This window comes from Polyodon spathula, chromosome 4 (genome assembly GCF_017654505.1).
Source record: "Polyodon spathula isolate WHYD16114869_AA chromosome 4, ASM1765450v1, whole genome shotgun sequence".
In the NCBI taxonomy this organism is placed as follows: domain Eukaryota; kingdom Metazoa; phylum Chordata; class Actinopteri; order Acipenseriformes; family Polyodontidae; genus Polyodon; species Polyodon spathula.
Genome location: NC_054537.1, coordinates 69,447,333 through 69,465,622, shown reverse-complemented (window position 1 = coordinate 69,465,622; position 18,290 = coordinate 69,447,333). Strand labels below are relative to the sequence as shown.

Below are 18,290 nucleotides of genomic sequence, written 5' to 3'. Positions count from 1 at the left end.
TGTGTTGTGAAGCTATTTGCTGGTGAACTTAACCATGACTTTGTGTTAATGGACTGCAATGATTCTGAAAAAGATCTTCAGTTGTACTAAACAAACCAAGTGACTTCAAATATGTCGTTAGCAGTTTACACGTTTCTCTCAGTGAACCAGGATCAGTAATGCATACTGTAATTGTTACAATGTAACATGCAACCTGTGTTACAGTGCTCATGGGTGAACTGTCTGCTCAAAAACTCTATAGCACACATGTATAATACAGAGTATAATGCATATAACTGGCAAACTTGTTTATAAGAGCAGATTTCCTAAAACTTGTAAAATGATGTCCCATTTACTTTAATAGACACAGTAATACCTCACAGCTATACTTTTAATAGTGCACTAATACTAAAAAGAATGATGTTGTGGTTATATTATAATGCTCTTTAAATGTATAGTAAATAAATACTGTATTTTACATTTTGTGGATTATTCCACTAAGGCAGCCACTGTTTCAACATCAGCATCCTGTTCATGTACTGTATTGGTGGTGTTCTCTATGACCATATATGACACCAAGGTTATATTATTGTGTATTTTGGCCCCAAAGCCCTTTGAGGGGAAAGGACCTAGGAAATTAATCTTACCTTTTGAATTTTATTATAATAATGTAACTCGATATTGGTGCTACAGAACCACTAAGAAAAATTGTTGCTCCTTCAAAGTTTATAGATGGTAATAACCAAAAAAAAAAAATAACTTTTTGTGAAAACAAAAAAAAAGGGAAATCTATTGAGCCTGCGTCTTTACAGGTTCATGTCCTAATCTGCCTACTTTAACATAAAGAGAAGACAGGTGAGCACTAGATAGAAGCACTCCATACATCTGCAGTGCGTGCCATGTGGTGAGGAAAACGACGATTGTGTATTACGTGAAAATTGCAAAATGACAGATACCATTTCATGTAAATGTGGGTATACAGTGAGTCATGTGCTCATGGTGTTCAAAACCACAATTAATCCAGGGACTCATATTGTGCAAATTTGCTGACTGTCTGTATAATCATGCAAGTATGATCAACTGAAAAGCACAATGACAGGAAATGTTCAAAATCTGTTAGCTTTCCAGTCAGACAAAATCTCATCATCAAGAAAGAGTTGACACAGACAGAACTGGTACACCTGAAACGAAAAAAGAGATATTTAAGAGATACGATCTAACAGGTAAGTCAGTTTTTAAATCTGTTTAACACAGTTTTAGCCATAGGTTCACTTACACCTGCGACTTGCTCATAAACATATTATATTAAATTTGCTAAATTTGGACTGTAAATGACTGTACTATGGCTATACCATGGAACTTACCACAAATAATTTACTATGACCTTTGCCATACTTCTCTTTGTTCAAGCCTTCACGATGTTTATCCACACTAGTTTTACTATGGTATAGTGTAGTAAACAGTATTAGCATTTATTCAACATACAGTTGACATGCTGTCAGAGCCTACAGAAATAGAAACTTGTGGTCCAGCATGAAAGGGGATACTTCAGTGTCATTGGTGGGGGGAAACTGGGGTGCGGTTGAGGTTAAAGTGGTTGTTTTGATAATCTACATGTTTTGTAAACCATGCCTAAACTTTACTGGGTATTGGTCAATTTATTAACAAGAACATAAAATGTGTTTTGATAATTGCATAATAAGTGAAACTAGTAAAAGTGAATTTTATTTTTGTTTTGAATATTTTGCAAATGTCTTTAGCATAGATCAGTTACAGGCCATCCTACTTTAGTAATTCGGTGATTTCAATACAGTACTGATTCCCTTGTCAGCCACCTTGTAATATTTTGATAGTGATCCACAACCTAAGCACTAAGTTTAACAGATTATATAAGCCAATCAGGTTCTAAGCTAAGCCTAAAAGGTCTCATTCACAAAAACGTTTGTTCTGTTAATTGTAGAATTAATAGCCTCTGCAGCAGTCATTACCTGGAGATAATTGACCTTGACCTTGACTTTGACCTTGCCTTCAGCTCCAGGCACGGACACCACACAGAATCATCTAGCAGGTAATGGCCACTGCATTATTACTTAAACACATCTTGCTACTTCAGAATGCCCTTGTTAGTCATTTTCTTACTGACATGCCACATTAAAGGATCTCTATAGAAACTTTGAATTACATTTTAAAGCTCTGCATGTTTTCTATGAGTAACTGAACAGGGTAACCCTTTTAAAAATGTACAATGATATACCATAGAAACAGCCTAGAAAAGTGTAGTAACACAAAGGCAAAGAGTCAATTACATGATAAAGCACGGTACATGTCTAACATAAGCAGAGCTGCACCATTATTATGGTAAACTTTAGAAATAAATAACATGGCAAAGCAAATTATAATCTGTAACAGCAATATTTACAAGTGATTTATATTAGGGTTTTTTTTTTTTATCGATGAATGATTTCAATCCAGTGTAATTAATACGAGACATCAACGACAATATCATAGTTATTCAGTATATTTACAGAATGTATTGAATATGATAGCCCTCATTTGTATGCATACGTTTAATGATTCCTTCCACTCAGTTTCTCTTTGCTTAAAGACATTTCATATCTGAAAATATATTTACAGTTATGTTGATAATACCTGTATTTTGATACACCCAGTATAGTACTGTATTTTCCTCATGGTGTGAGGAAAATCACGTAGTTCATCATATTATTCAAAACAGATCATTTTTTCTAAGGCTGCCAAGAATGATTTATATCTGCCACTGTTTGCTTCTCTGCAAACCATTCCTCTGCACTTCTTCCTCTTCCTCTGCACCTTGTCACTGTCTATGCAAACTGACTGATCTGCAGCACATTTACTGACTTCAGAGAAATTAAAAGACTTTCTCATTCTCTTGCAGGAAGCAATGGAACCATATTCTAGCAGAGCTGTTTAAGTGTCTAGTGATTTTCTATATATTCTATAATATATATTATATCATATATATCTATATATATATATATTATCGATATATATAATGTAATATATTTACAGTATAATCGTAAATCTCGAAAAACTACTCACTTCTAAATCTTTTGTAGTCATTTTTGTATTACTTTAGTATAAATACATGTTAATTTGGATTCATATGTTGTTTTTTTCTGACTTTATGTGAACGAAAAGACACAAATTCGCCCGTTTTCTCATTGGAAATAGTGGTATTTTGAAATGTACCTGTCCTGGTCACAAAAGCAAAGTTTGTGGGGAATAATAGCCATTTTCTATACTTTTGAGGCATAAGCAATTAGGAAATAACACTTACTACCCAGGAACAAAAATTGTGTTACATAGTGTTATTATATGTGCAATGGAAAGTGTTCAGTTATACTGTAACTTACGTTTCTCTTTATACTAGGCCTAGTGTTAAACTCGTCAGCTTTTTTCTGCCTGTAAAAATGTCATTGTTAATCAGATGTGTGATTACAAAGATTCATTTACTGTATATTAAAAGGTTTTACACGTCAAAATGTTGTCAATCTTTATTCAAAATTAAAATGTTTTAATAATATATTCTAATGACATATAATCATACAATATTATTATAGTATTGCAAGGTCTATTATTATTTTGTCAGTAAGCCTAGCGTTAGCTATCAGAGTTTAAAAAGATGAAACGTTCACGTCCTAAAAAAAAAAAGACATCTAATATGATAGTTAAATGAATAAACTTGTTTAATTTTTTGTTTGAATAGGAACAGGAGTTTTCTCATGTAGCCTATGTACCTAGGTTGTAAAAATAAATGAAAGAACAAAGAATATAATAAATAATAATACATGTGCATCAGTGATTGCTGTGCATCGTGGCAGTGTGAATCAGCTCTTCAGTATGGAAGCCATGCATATACAGCTATGGTTAAACGTTTTGCATCACCTAGAATTTTAGGATTGAGATATTGTTGTTTTTTTTTAAATTATTTTATAACTATGTGAACATAGTTTCGATCTTTTATTGAACATCATGTAATCAAATAAATTACAAAATTATATCACACGTCTACCAGAAGCCATACTAGTATAATAGTATTTCATGTTAGACTTTTAAAAAGTCAAATTTTTCAATTTCTGTCAATGTTTCATTAAGTATATAGAAAACTACAAAGCGGTATATAATTCAGTATGTTAACATAACATTATTCAGCAGGTTCCATTTGACTTTATGAAGCTAAATATATTAATTCTATAGGGTGATGCAAAACCTTTGTCCGTAGCTGTACACCATTTTTCCAGCACGGGACACAGTTTTTCCAAGCTAGTTCATGAGGAGTAATTTGCTTAAAAGTCTAAATTATATGTTTGAAGAAAAAAAACAACTAGAGAACTTACATGAAGATATTTTGATTGTAAAATTAAATAGCTTATCAAATTCCTATCTCTGAACCTCCACCTCTGCTTTTTTTTTTAGGATGAATCTGACAGATGATCCAGTGATTCAGACTGCAACAGACTACAATTATTCCCTGGACTACAATGATTCCATTGATTTCAATTACTCTGATTACGACCCATGTACAGACAGCACAACCATACTGGGATACAATTCCATGTCTGTTCTTATCTCTGTCGTGTTCATGGCTGGTCTTGTTGGGAACAGTATTGTTGTCTTAATACTCACTCGCCACATCAAGATGAAAAACATGACAGACGTTTATATGCTGAATTTGGCAATCTCTGACCTACTGCTTGTCCTCTCTCTTCCATTCTGGGCATGTTATGTTTCTGGCCATGGGTTTCTGAGTGATGCTCTTTGTAAATTCATCACCGGTCTCTACCTGATTGGTTTCTACAGCAGCATATTCTTTGTAACCCTAATGAGTATAGACAGATATCTTGCCATAGTCCATGCTATATTCGCTATGAGAGCCAGAACACTTCTTTATGGCACAATTGCAAGCGTCGTCATTTGGTCAGTTGCTATTTGTGCTTCTATTCCAGACTTTGTTTTCACTGAAGTTATAACTGAAGATAATGCAGCAACATGCCAACCAAATTATCCCTCAAATAACAAACAGACCTGGAAACTACTTCGGAATTTTGAAGTCAATATTCTAGGACTTCTCATTCCTCTGGTTATCATGACATACTGCTATGTAAGCATCCTGATAGTATTACTAAAGTCTAAAACATCTAAGAGACATAAAGCTATCAAGCTCATTTTTATGATAGTCAGTGTTTTTATTGTTTTCTGGGTACCACATAACATTACTCTGTTCTTAGAATCCTTGCAAGAGTTAAACATTGGAGACAACTGTGAAAACAGTCAGAAGGTGATATTTGCCAGAAATGTTACTGAGGCAATTTCGTTAGTTCACTGTTGTGTAAATCCTGTGATCTACGTTTTTGCTGGTGAGAAGTTTAAAAAGCACCTGGGGAAACTGTTTTATAGACTTACATTTTGCTCGTCTGTTTGTAAACGTATGACAATTCACATCAGAGTGTCCGAAAACGAGACCTCAAATACTCCAGTATGATTCAAATTTTTGGCATATACAGTACGGCTGTACATGTGGGGATATCTTAGGGATACATTTTTCTGACACATTTATTTGATCATCTATGTTTGAAAATGACTAGATTACGCAGTAAACAGTAACCCTCTTATAATGCTCGTCACATGTACAGTACGCAGAATTCCATTTACAGGAACTAGTCATCTTGGTAGGACGGTAACTTCAATCTCTTTAAATATGGGTCCTGTGTTTTTGGAGAGGGATAAAAACCTCAACAGTAACATAAAATCTACTAAAAAAAAAGTCCAAATTCTAAAGACTTCTTTACATTGTTAAATTGGTTAGTGTTTAAAGTTTAGTTTGATGGTATGATGATATAACATTTTTGTAAATACTACTATTTTTTTTTACTTCAATATCATGCTGCAAATATCGTATATGCTTTATAATAATATAATGTAAGCCATTTGTATTCAGGTAAACACCTAACTCACCATTATAGTATGTAAAATAAAGTGAATGGATTGCACAGGAGTTATCAATTGGTGTCCTTTGTTAAAATGATTACCAAGATTTTCAGATCAATGTTCTTATCACTTTTTAGTCTTCACAACATTACTGCTGGATCCATAATCTGTGATGAATATATATTTTTAATATGATTGGTGATACGCCGATTCTTTCATACTGTAACCTTGCTGTAGCTTAAACTGCTTCTCTTCCCGTTCCAGATTTACTTGTGATAAGTGATAAGTTATCAAAACATCATGCATAGCTCCTTCTCTGCCATAATTTCTGAGATCCTCAGTAGGAGGCACACAGTTCCTGTTGTACAGTGCCCTCACAGGTCAAGAGGGAGATTATTGATTTTGGATTCATTCGCTCTGTCAAAAACATATACGTATTTTACAACTAAAATAACAAAATTTAGTTATTCTTAAGCAAGTGTGATTTACATCTCTGACTTGCTATGATTAAATTAAAACAACGATATATTAAGTAGTTGCAAGTAAAAGTATTTTAAGAATTTAGATATAGAGACAAATATGTGTACATTACTGAACAACGATATCTACTGACAATACTGTGTATCACCCTCTTTCAGTCTACACCCATTTAACAACAACTGTGTGATGCAAACCATGGACTGCTGCTTTATAATAATGGAAAAAAAATGAAGAAAAAAGTCACTATAAACCAATTATTATTATTATTATTATTATTATTATTATTATTATTATTATTATTATTTAATTACAAACTTTACTCTGCATCACTCCCACCATTTCCAGAACATGAAGTTTGTTCTTCTATTTAAAGTTTTGTCAATTAATTCTTAGGCAAAATTTCATACTTCAAACATATGTTCAAAGATAAAAAAAAAACAGGTTTTTTTCCCATAAGGGTATTAAAATAAATACAAGTATTTTTTTAATATATTATATATATATATATCTGATATATATATATATATATATATATATATATATATATATATGATATATAAAAAACTTATGTCATAAGTCACATGGTTTGACCACCATAGTGGATTAAAAAAAAAAAAAAACATTTTGCCAAAATGTAAAAAATCGTCTTTTGAAAACGTCTTATTGCAGAGTGCCGAAAGTTGGTATAGTTGTTGAGGGATAGTCCAAGATTAACTGGTTATTAACAAGGTTGTGTGGTATGGCGGCCATGCTGCATGACATCAAAATAGCACAGTACAGATGTCATAATCACAAACTACAGTACAAAGATCTTCTTCTCCCAAACAGCTAGTCCGATTGAAACCAATCCAATTGCACATATGATTGTAGTGTGCTTGTCTTTAAAGGGAAGTTTCAATCCAGTGTAATTAATACATGAGATATCACTGACAATATCATATTTCAGTATATTTACAGAATGTATTCAATATGATAGCCCTCATTTGTATGCATACATTTAATGGTTCCTTCCACTCAGTTAGTTCCTCTTTGCTTAGACATTTCATATCTGAAAATATATTTACAATTATGTCAATAATACCTGTATTTTGATACACCCAGTATAGTACTGTATTTCCCTCATGGTATACTAAACCAAGGAAAATCACACAGTTCATCATATTGTTCAAAATAGATTATTTTTTCTAAGGCCGCCAAGAATGGTTTATATCTGCCACTGTTTGCTTCAGTGAGTCTCTGTGGACCATTCCTCTGCACCTTGTCACTGTCTATGCAAATTGGCCGATCTGTAGCACATTTCCTCTCTTCAGAGAAATGCAAAGACTTTCTCATCCTCTTGCAGGAAGCAATGGAACCACATTTCAGCAGAGCTGTTTAAGTAATTAGCGTCTGTATATACATATATACAGAGCCTATAGAAAGTCAGTCAGTGATTCAGCTTATAACATCAGACTACAATTATTCCTTGGACTACAATGATTCCATAGATTTCAATTACTCTAATTACGACCCATGTACAGACAGCACAACCACACTAGGATACAATTCCATGTCTGTTCTTATCTCTGCGGTGTTCATGGCTGGTCTTGTTGGGAACAGTATTGTCATCTTGATACTCACTCGCCACATCAAGATGAAAAACATGACAGACGTTTGTATGCTGAATTTGGCAATCTCTGACCTACTGCTTGTCCTCTCTCTTCCATTCTGGGCATGTTATGTTTCTGGCTGTGGGTTTCTGAGTGATGCTCTTTGTAAATTCATCACCAGCCTCTACCTGATTGGTTTCTACAGCAGCATATTCTTTGTATCCCTGATGAGTATCGACAGATATCTTGCCATAGTCCATGCTATATTCGTTATTAGAACCAGAACACTTCTTTATGGCTTTGGCAAAGTGCCCGCCCCTGTGTGTATTTTGTGTTATGTGTTGTGTTTTAATGTTAGTCTATAGTCATTGGTACACAGGATATAAACAGGTCTGTGTAACACAAGTGTTTAAAATATATATTTGTAATAAGGCACAAGGGTTGTACAGCACTTCACATGCAAGCAAAATGTAATAATATGTGAGCACGGGGAATTGCACTTTATTAATTCACGTGCAGTTGTACCGCGACTCCAATTGAATGATTGATTAGCAATAGAGTCTCAGTACAGCTGCATAAAAGCAGCATGTTTTCACTCACCCAGGGTTGTGCCTTCGATGAGTGGAGAACAGGATTGGAGACGGAGGTAATAATAATAAGTAAAACATCAGCTCACCGTGTTTGTTTAGTGTTAATCCGTTTCTGTTTGATCTGTTTATTTTGGCTACCAGTGCCGTGTCCTGTGTTTTTGTTTGTCTTACAACCATTTATTTTCTGTCTGCCTGTGCACTATTGAATGCTGAGCGAGACCATTTGCTCACCTCCACCAAACTCCACTACACCTCTCTCTTTCTTTATTTCCTGGTTCCTGTTTCTGGTCTGACCTCCCCCACTTGAGGTCAGTATCTAGTCTATAAAAATTTCTCAGCATAACACAAAACCATTTTGTTTTCTCATTTGCCTTCTATCTCCTCCTTCAGGTCTCAGAATGCTCTCAAGCACACTACACAATACATGCAGTTTAAAATAAAATAACAAAGCAACACAGTTTTTAACCAGCGTTATCAGCTACTTTCGTCTTTTAGATATTCATGTGGCGCATTTCTTTAATAAAAAACAGAAGCTGTTACATTAACAAATATAATGAAATATACATAATAGCCAATGGAAAGTATGCAGGAACATACCTGCATAAAACAAAAACATTCCGTTTGGTTTCTCATTTGCCTTCTATTGTCTGTGAACCAAAGACAAATATCTGAATAGCAAACTCCCCACATAAATGTATTCTAAGTAACCCCATTACATATATTGACATTTGTTTTTTATAATGCAACATTGTGAACATGTGGGTTGCAGTGCATAGGTGAAAGAGTGATGCAAGTGCTCCAGACAATGACAAACAAAGTTCATGGTTCAAGTTCTTTTATTTTCTTTTTGGGTCTCCTGGACGATTTAAATAGTAATACCGGCTCTATTCAAATATGGGTATTGCCAGTGTCTAAACCAAGTGGTTGCAGTCCTGAAATAATGATAACAAGCACATGTCTCCAGACAGTGCGTGCTCTCAGTGCAGGTGCGGTGCTGGAAAAAGTGGTGCTGGTGTGTGTTCAGGTTCAGTGCAGTCCGGTTGTATCACTGGCGTAAAGCAGCAGCTCTCAGATCCATTTTTTGCCATCTGGTGAAGATAAAACACACACAGTTTAAGAATAACCAACACTTCACTCAGTTGAAGCATCCTTGTTTCCTCCCATTAACCTCAACAATGGAGCAGATTACGGCATCACTTCCCCTTAAAGTACCCTAAGCCCCGCCTCCTCCGATTCAGACTGAAACTTCGCTCACCGTGCTAAGGTGAGGACACCTGGTACCATGACGCCTTTACTACTAAAATAACAAAATTGAGTTATTCTTAAACAAATGTGGCTTGCATCTCTTGCTAGGATTAAATTAATACAACAATATATTAAGTAGTTGCAAGTAAACGTATTGTTTTCCATGTTTAAGAATTTAGGAATAGAGACAAATATGTGTATGTTACTGAATAGCGATTTCTACTGACAATACTGTGTATCACCCTCTCGAGTCCACGTCCATTTAACAACAATTGTGTGATGCAAACCATGGACTGCTTTATAATAATGGAAACAAAAAGAAAAAAATTGTAATTTTTTTATATTACAAACCTTTCTCTGCATCACTCCCACCATTTCCAGAACATGAGCGTCCAGAATGTTTGCTCTTCTATTTGAAGCTGTGTCAATTAATTCTTAGGGTATTAAAAGTATAAAGAGATACAGGTTTTGGTCCGCCAACCTCTCCCCCCCCCCTCCCCCCCCTATAGTGTTACGTAAATATACAGGTAAATTGTATTGATTTTATATATATATATAAAAATATGGTCAGTTTGAAAATTATTCAGACGAATGTGTGTGATGGGAAGATGGAAAATTCTAAAGATCTTATGTTGTAAGTCACATGGTTTGGCCGCCATATTGGATTAAAAAAAAAGAAAAGAAAATCACATTGTCTGAAAGTAAAAAATCGTCTTTCGAAAACGACTTATTGCAGAGTGCTGAAAGCTGGTATAGTTGTTGAGGGATAGTCCAAGATTAACTGGTGTTTGTAAGAAGCTGATTGGTTGTGTGATATGGAGGCCATGCTGCATGGCGTCAATCGCACGGTACAGATGTCACATTCACAAAACTACAAAGATCTCCCAAACAATTGAAACAAACCCAATGGCACATATGATCGCAGTGTGGTTGTCTTTAAAGGGTGTTAAAGGGAAGTTGCTATAATAAAACACATAGTGGCCACGCTGGATGACATCAGCATACAAGACTGGCTACAAAAACCTGTCTCTGAAATCGCTAGTCCGATTGAACCAAAAATGGTCATACATGATCCTAGTGTGGTTGTCTTTAACCCTTTGCGATCCTATGTCAGACCAGATACGACATTAGAATTTTCCCTTTCCAGTCCAATGTCGGACCCTGTCCGACATAAAGAGATCAAGCACAGGTCTCTAGTCTTTTTTTCTGGAAAAAGCCTTTCAATGGCCGAGTGAGACCGATACGAGCCAAAAAAAAAAGAAAAAAAAGGGGGCATATCTGAGTAATACACAGAGCCCCTGCACCACAGAGAACACGAACACAAACAAAGGAGATGGCGGCTTCCGCATCCAGTGCTCAAAGAATACCACAAATAATATAGTAATAAAGTAATGATTTGGATCGCATTATTGAGGAGTTTGGTGATTAGGAGAAGATTTTAGTATGCACAACTATAAAGAGGTATGTGAGAAGTATACAGCGAACAAGGGGTGACGCTTGGCTGGAGATGCAGTACTGATGTCCTTTTGCTATGCAGGGCCTTTTAAACATGTTTTACTGAGAAAAATATATATATTTTAAAACAGCGTGTGTGAAAGTAAATTGGACCCGACGTGCCTGACAACCGCTAAATAAATGGACTGCTAAGGGTTAAAGGTTGTTCAAAGGAAGTTGCTACGATAATAATAATAATAATAATAATAATAATAATAAAAAAACATTGCGGCCATGTTGGATGATATCTTCAACATACAAAACTGGCTAATAACTCTTTATAGTGTGCAGCTAGGGCCATGGTTACTATGCAACACATATAGTAACCCATATTCTGTCAAAAAAATATCATTGCCCATGACCTCTCCTAAAGGTCAAATGTAAAACTGGTTCATAACTCAAAGAGTGCAGATATGGTCATGGTTACTACGTAAAAATGCCATTCTGCGCTATTTGCTAAAATGTTTGTACTGGTACTGCATTCTGCACTATTTGCTAAAGTGTTTAGTATTGGTACAGTTACTGGCATTTTGAATTGTTTGCTAAAGTGTATGGTACTGTTACTGGTCCTGGAAGCCGTAAAGTTGCTGGAAACTCTAGTTTTATTTGTGTCTGTATTCCCCCAGTTCGCAAATCTGAAATGTTTAAATAAAAAACTAATTCAAAATAGAACACACTGTAATAAAATATACATTTTCCTTAAATGACCATTGCAAAGTCATTGACCAAGAACCAAAACAACTGATCCAACAATGACCTGCTAAGGCATACATTGCACAGGAGTTAATTTTTCAAACACTTAAGAATTTTTATTAGGTAGATGTTGGGGTTTATATGCCACTTTTACCAAAAATTATAATGTTTCACTCACTGTCCTCTTACTAGGGGATTTATGAGGACCTCTATATACCTGCACTGGTTTTCATAAAAGGTAATGGCTGCAGTTGATAATTTTGGACGACCCCTTATAAATCAGCAGAAATATTATGTACCGTATGTTAAAGTACTTCTGAATTTACATTTATGTTATATACATAATTTATTTTGTTCATAAAAGTGTTTAAACTGAATAAAGCGAGATTATATAGATTGATAAAAAATGTTAAAAGGTACGCGTCACAGAGACGACCGGAGTGGGCGGCGTCAGAACCAGGAAATGAATGAAATACACAAAGACAGAACAGATGAATGTGAAATGATGATGGCGCTTGCTTGCGCCGGTTTATTGCAAAATAAAAGGGTTTAAACAAACAGAAAACAACAGGACATGGCACTCTATGCCAAAATAAAATGACAAACAAAAATGGACTAATACTAAACAAAAATAGTGCACAGACAGACACACTGACAAACACGGTGAGTTGATAAATTAACAAGTATCGTGCTAGTCCCACCAGCACGCAATAGCAATTGTAAATAATTTCTCCTCTCTCTCCCGTTCTCCACTCACCGAACACCCGACCACGAGTACGTGAAAACGTGCATCTCTATATACTGTTGTGCTGGGATTCAATTACTAATTAATTATTCACTTGAATCCCAGCACGTGAATTAATTATGTGCAACCTCGTGCACACATTTTAACTACTTTAAATGTACGTGAAGTGATGTACAATCCCGTGCCTAAATACAAATATACATTTTAAACACTTGTGTTAGACCCGTTTATATCCCGTGTACCAATGACTATACACCAACATTTAACAAACCACACGCAACATAACAGATAATATTCACAGGGGCGGGCACTTTGTTACAGTAGGAAATAGTGGAGCTGCTCCAGTACCTCCGCTCCGACTCGCTCCAGTGACCCTGCTTCAGCTTCGTTCTGACAAAAATAAATCTTAAAATACTCTCAAATCAGAGATGCAGCCTGTTCACTGTGTGTAAATCTGCAGAACAGAATAGTCAGAATGTTCTGATTCAGTGTCCTTTGAGATATGTATTTTATATTGTCCGTTTTTCAGGGAACACAAAAAAGATGCAAGGGTTGGAACGGGCCAAAATGAAATAATCAGATATGCGTCACATGTGTTTAACCATCACTGAAGTCAGCATTTTATAGGGTTGGATATGTGAATGCTGACTAATACAGTACACCTATCATAGATTTGTAGTATATGCAGGGAAGAAGAATACCTGGCTGTATGCTACTGTAGCTGAACTAATGTTTTTTCACATGCGAGAAAAAAAACACTGTGGTCTGGAGTCTGAATAAAGGGAAGCTGTGGCGTTTTCAGACAGTAACAGAAGCACCCCCCAGGTGTCTCTGTCGAAACTGTTCTCAGCACACAAACTTAACTAAATTTAGATCTTGCAGATAGTAAGCGGTATCTATTTACCTCAGAACTCACAGGAGGGGAAGTAAGTGTGTGTGCGTGTATAAATCCATATCCTAAGCTTTCTGAAGAAGAGCTTCAACAAATTCTAAACAAAAGGGACTAAAACCACAATTGTAATGAAAACATCTGCCATCTTTCAGTAATATATGCACACTTAAAACACTCAGAAAAGTCATGGAGAAATACAAGCCTCAAGACCTGAGCTAACTTACAGAGACTAGGGTGTGTGTGACTGTTTGCATCAGCTGCCGAGTCACTTACAACAACATCTCACCAGAACAAGAGAGCACAAGATCACACAATGAGTGAACCAGGATTTGAACCAGGGACCTCCTGGTTACATGCCATTTTCTTTAACCACTAGACCACATAGCATATGGAAAAGTATACCTTATAAATATATGGCTGTAACAGGGGTGTTCTCTTACTGTGTCTTTTGTAAGAGACAAGAGAGACAGAGTTTAAAGTTGTAAAACCACTCAGGCGTACAGGTTTTATTTATTTACCCTAGTGGCGACAGCAATAGTATATATAGTATAATATAGTATAATAGTATATATATATATATATATACACACACACACACACACACACACACACACACACACACACACACTGATACGCAAAAGAAACGCAACACTCTGGTCTAATGGATTTAATGTAATATGTTAAACATAGATATCAAACAAAAGTACAAAAAATTTGAAAAAAAATCAGATCAAAGAATTATGATATGTTTTTAGTATGAAATATGACACACTGTCAAAATGAAAACATTATAAAGTTACTATTGGGTATGACCTCCCTGAGCATTAACACAATGTTGAAGGTTGGCTAGTTGCGGTTGTCTCCTATGGATGGCACTGGTGATTTTTTCTCACAGATGTTCTATTGGATGCAGGTCAGGAGAAAAAGCTGGCCACAGCAAGACCTAGACATTGTTTTTTGGAAGTCATGCAATTGTAATTCCAGCACTGTGTGGTCTTGCATTGTCCTGCTGGAAAATCAACACTTCCGGATTGGCTTGCAGGAACAGAAAAACTGTTGCCTCAAGGACTTCATCAATGTAAGGTTGCCCTGAATCTGCACCAAAGGCGTTCTTGTGTTAGAGGAGATTCCTTTGCATATCATCACACTTCCAACAGTCAGCATAACGCTCACAACGACGTCTCCACACATGTTGTCTTCCATCAGGTCTGTCAAGGGCAAAACGGCATTCATCAGTGAATAAAACACTCCACCGTTCTCTCTGCTGCCACCTCAGATGTTCTCTGGCTCACAGAAGCTGTCAACATGTTATCCCTGAACGGCCTCCGAGCATGCAAATCATTTTCATACAGACGGCGAACTACAGTCATTCTGCTGATGTGCGCATTATTTCTTCCTGTAATTTCTCGTGCTGTAGCCACTAAAGTCTGAAAACAATTACGCAGATGGATCGGTTGGATGTGACTGGATCGGTTGGAGAGCCGGTTTCTTGGTTTCTCTGGATTAGTCTGGTGACTGTTGAAGAACATCTTATTCTCCAGGCAACTTCTCTCACAGGCAGGTCGCCCTCAATCATGCCGATAGCAACCTGGCAATCTTCATTACTCAAGCAGGGCATAGTCATATCTTTTGCTGTTCTTGCGTTAATTAAAATCATGACTTTTTGAATGTCTATTTATATCTACTCATTTTGGCGATTTTAACTCAACTCAAATACTAAACACTGAGCACCTGGTGTTTTTATGAAATCATATGACTTGAGCTCAGTATTTTGTTATCCCAAGGAACAATACTACTCAAACAATCAATAACCCTATCTGCTCACTATTTAAAATGTAAATATTATTATGGTGGTGCCTGTGGCGGTGCGCAGGTGTAGAGGTGATGTGGTTCTCAAGTAATGACAAACAACAACATTCACGGTGTAATGGTGCTTTATTTATAATCCAAAGTCACTTCACAACTGTTAACAATAATAACTGGCAATACACAGCAATGTGTAATGCTCAGAACAGCCCCCCACCCCCCGGGATTCAGTCCCGAAATAATAATGTTTGTAAATACACACACAGAATACAGACACAGTCACAATTCCAAAGTGAGTGCTTTTCAAGTGCGACTGGTGAAATACATTTATTTTGTGAACAGTAGTGCAGTGTTGTCCAGGTTGGTGCTGGCCTTTAGCGGCAGCTCCCAGTACGTGTTAGCAGTCTAACAAGAACAAACGTTTACAAGTAGCACGACAGAACTAACAAACACTAAACACTCACGATACTTTCACAGTCCTTCAACGGTTCATCCGTAACCATAACAAAGGAGCACTTTGCTCTGCCACTTCCCTTTTAGTACCTTCAGCCACGCCTCCTTGGTTAGCGAGTGCAATAGTTTTTCCTCCAATCCGCGACTGCCACATCACTTTCCGTCTAGGGCAATGACTTAGTGTACTGGATGGCCGACTGACTTCTGACTGACCCTGGAATGAACTGTCAAAACATCCAGTCCAGGGCACATTGTTCCCTTTACACAGCACCCTCACAGGTCAGGAGGGAGATTCAAAGATTCATTCATTCTCTGTCACAGTGGCCAATGAAGTACTGATGTAAAACTTGACTTGAATTTTCATTGTGCATCAGTATATATATATATATATATATATATATATATATATATATATATATATATATATATATATATATATATGTATATATATATATATATATATATATATATATATATATATACACACACACACACACACACACACACACACACACACACACACACACACACATGGCCATACAAAATAGATTTTAAATGCAACAAAATTTGATTACTTTTTTTGTTGTTATATGAAACATATATTTAAAATACATGGTCATTTAAAAAATATATTTTTGGTCATGATAACATTTTGGTGTGGTGGGTTAAAACATACTAGAAGGCATTAGTCCTGCTTATGTACCTGCAGTACTTCAGTAAAGACTGCTCAAAACAAGAAGCCACAAAGAACAAGCTTAAGAAGGGGTATTTATAGAAAAAAAAAAACAGCAGATAAACCAGCAGAGCACCCGTCTGCATGGCACCAACCGCCCCACCCACGGACAGACATGTATAACTCGCTAGTCACCTCTGACCCCCTTCTACCCCCTTTTGCCCCGCAAAACAGTGAAATTACCATGTTATAAATAAAATAAGCTTTTAATTACATTTAACACATTTAATTAAAATAAGCTTGACTATGCAACTTTTGCATTGTATTATATCTGTAACAGATAGAGCTTTATATTGAATTATTTAGTATCTTACGTATAAATACACCCTATTAAAAGAAGGCTTCTTTCATTTAATTTCAAATAAAAAAAATAATTCTGTCCATATAGTTTGTATTAAATATGACATATACATTTGATCATATATGGTACGTTTATGTGAAAAATGCACAGACATAAATAATATATGATAATATATTATAAAATATATGAACCACAATATACATTTCCACATATTACAAATATATAATATGGGTTTTCCGTATGGGATTTCATAATATATGTCTTAAACTTAAATGCATACTTACATTATTCTCTCTGCATCTCTAGTATGCAATGTCACTATATCACTATTAGTGTGTAACAAAGTGATTACTGAAATACATAGCTCACGAGTTTTAAAGGTCCAGTTGTATATATTATGTAAATCTTAGGGATCTGATGGGGATTCATTAAAAAAAAAAAAAAGAGCATCAGATATAGTTGATGGAATTATACAATAAATGAATACATAGTATTCTGGGAGATGTAGTGACCACTGCCACTAACCCAAAAGCAAATCATAACATTAATAAAGACATTACAAATACATTTGTCTACTGTATTTTATTATAGTTTTAGCTAAGAAAATAATTCCATCTCTGTGCATGTAATAATGTATGATATCTATGAACATGTCGGTTCAATTATTTTATTGTAATTTACTGCAGGCCAATTGTTTTATATACAGTACAAAGTGCAGTTTGTTTATCACACTACTGTTTATGTCTTTATATCTCTGTCATGTATTTCCTATCTTTGCAGTTTGGCTGCTTTTTTGTGGTATTAGATTGATGTTACAGCTAGAACAAGTATTTCACACTTCCAATCTAGCTTCTAATAATTGCAGACTGGTAGTTATCAACACAACCATGTGCTGTAAATGTTTGTACTTGGATTAAACCCATTAAAGTTCTTTTTTGACAATGAAAATCTCAAAAACATAAAAAAAACAAAAAAACAAAGCAAAACAAGAATGCTGTTACCCTGACAATTTTAAGTCATCACATTAATAAAAATCAAGCAAATAAACCTTTACTAATTGCACTAACTGACTGAACAGAATAAGACAAACGAAGACTAACTTTAATATCATTCGGATGAGACGTTGTTGTAAGTGACTGTGCAGCTGATGCATAGTTCACACACCCTAGTCTCGTGTCTTGTAAAGAGCTTTGTGATGGTGGTCCACTATGAAAAGGCGCTATATAAAAATAAATATTATTATTATTATTATTATTATTATTATTATTATTATTATTATTATTATTATTATTATTATTATTATTATTATTATTATATGTTTAG

General features: G+C 35.4%; 1 protein-coding gene across 1 annotated transcript; it reads left to right on the top strand.

Moving 5' to 3' along the window:
* Positions 1-1,062: 1,062 nt before the first annotated feature.
* On the top strand, positions 1,063-5,749 carry LOC121313857 (C-C chemokine receptor type 4-like). The gene is made up of 3 exons (XM_041246642.1): positions 1,063-1,202; positions 1,940-2,047; positions 4,435-5,749. Exon 3 carries the CDS (start codon positions 4,436-4,438, stop codon positions 5,498-5,500), a length of 1,065 nt encoding a protein of 354 aa, XP_041102576.1. The 5' UTR covers positions 1,063-1,202; positions 1,940-2,047; position 4,435; the 3' UTR covers positions 5,501-5,749.
* The last annotated feature ends 12,541 nt before the right edge of the window (positions 5,750-18,290 follow it).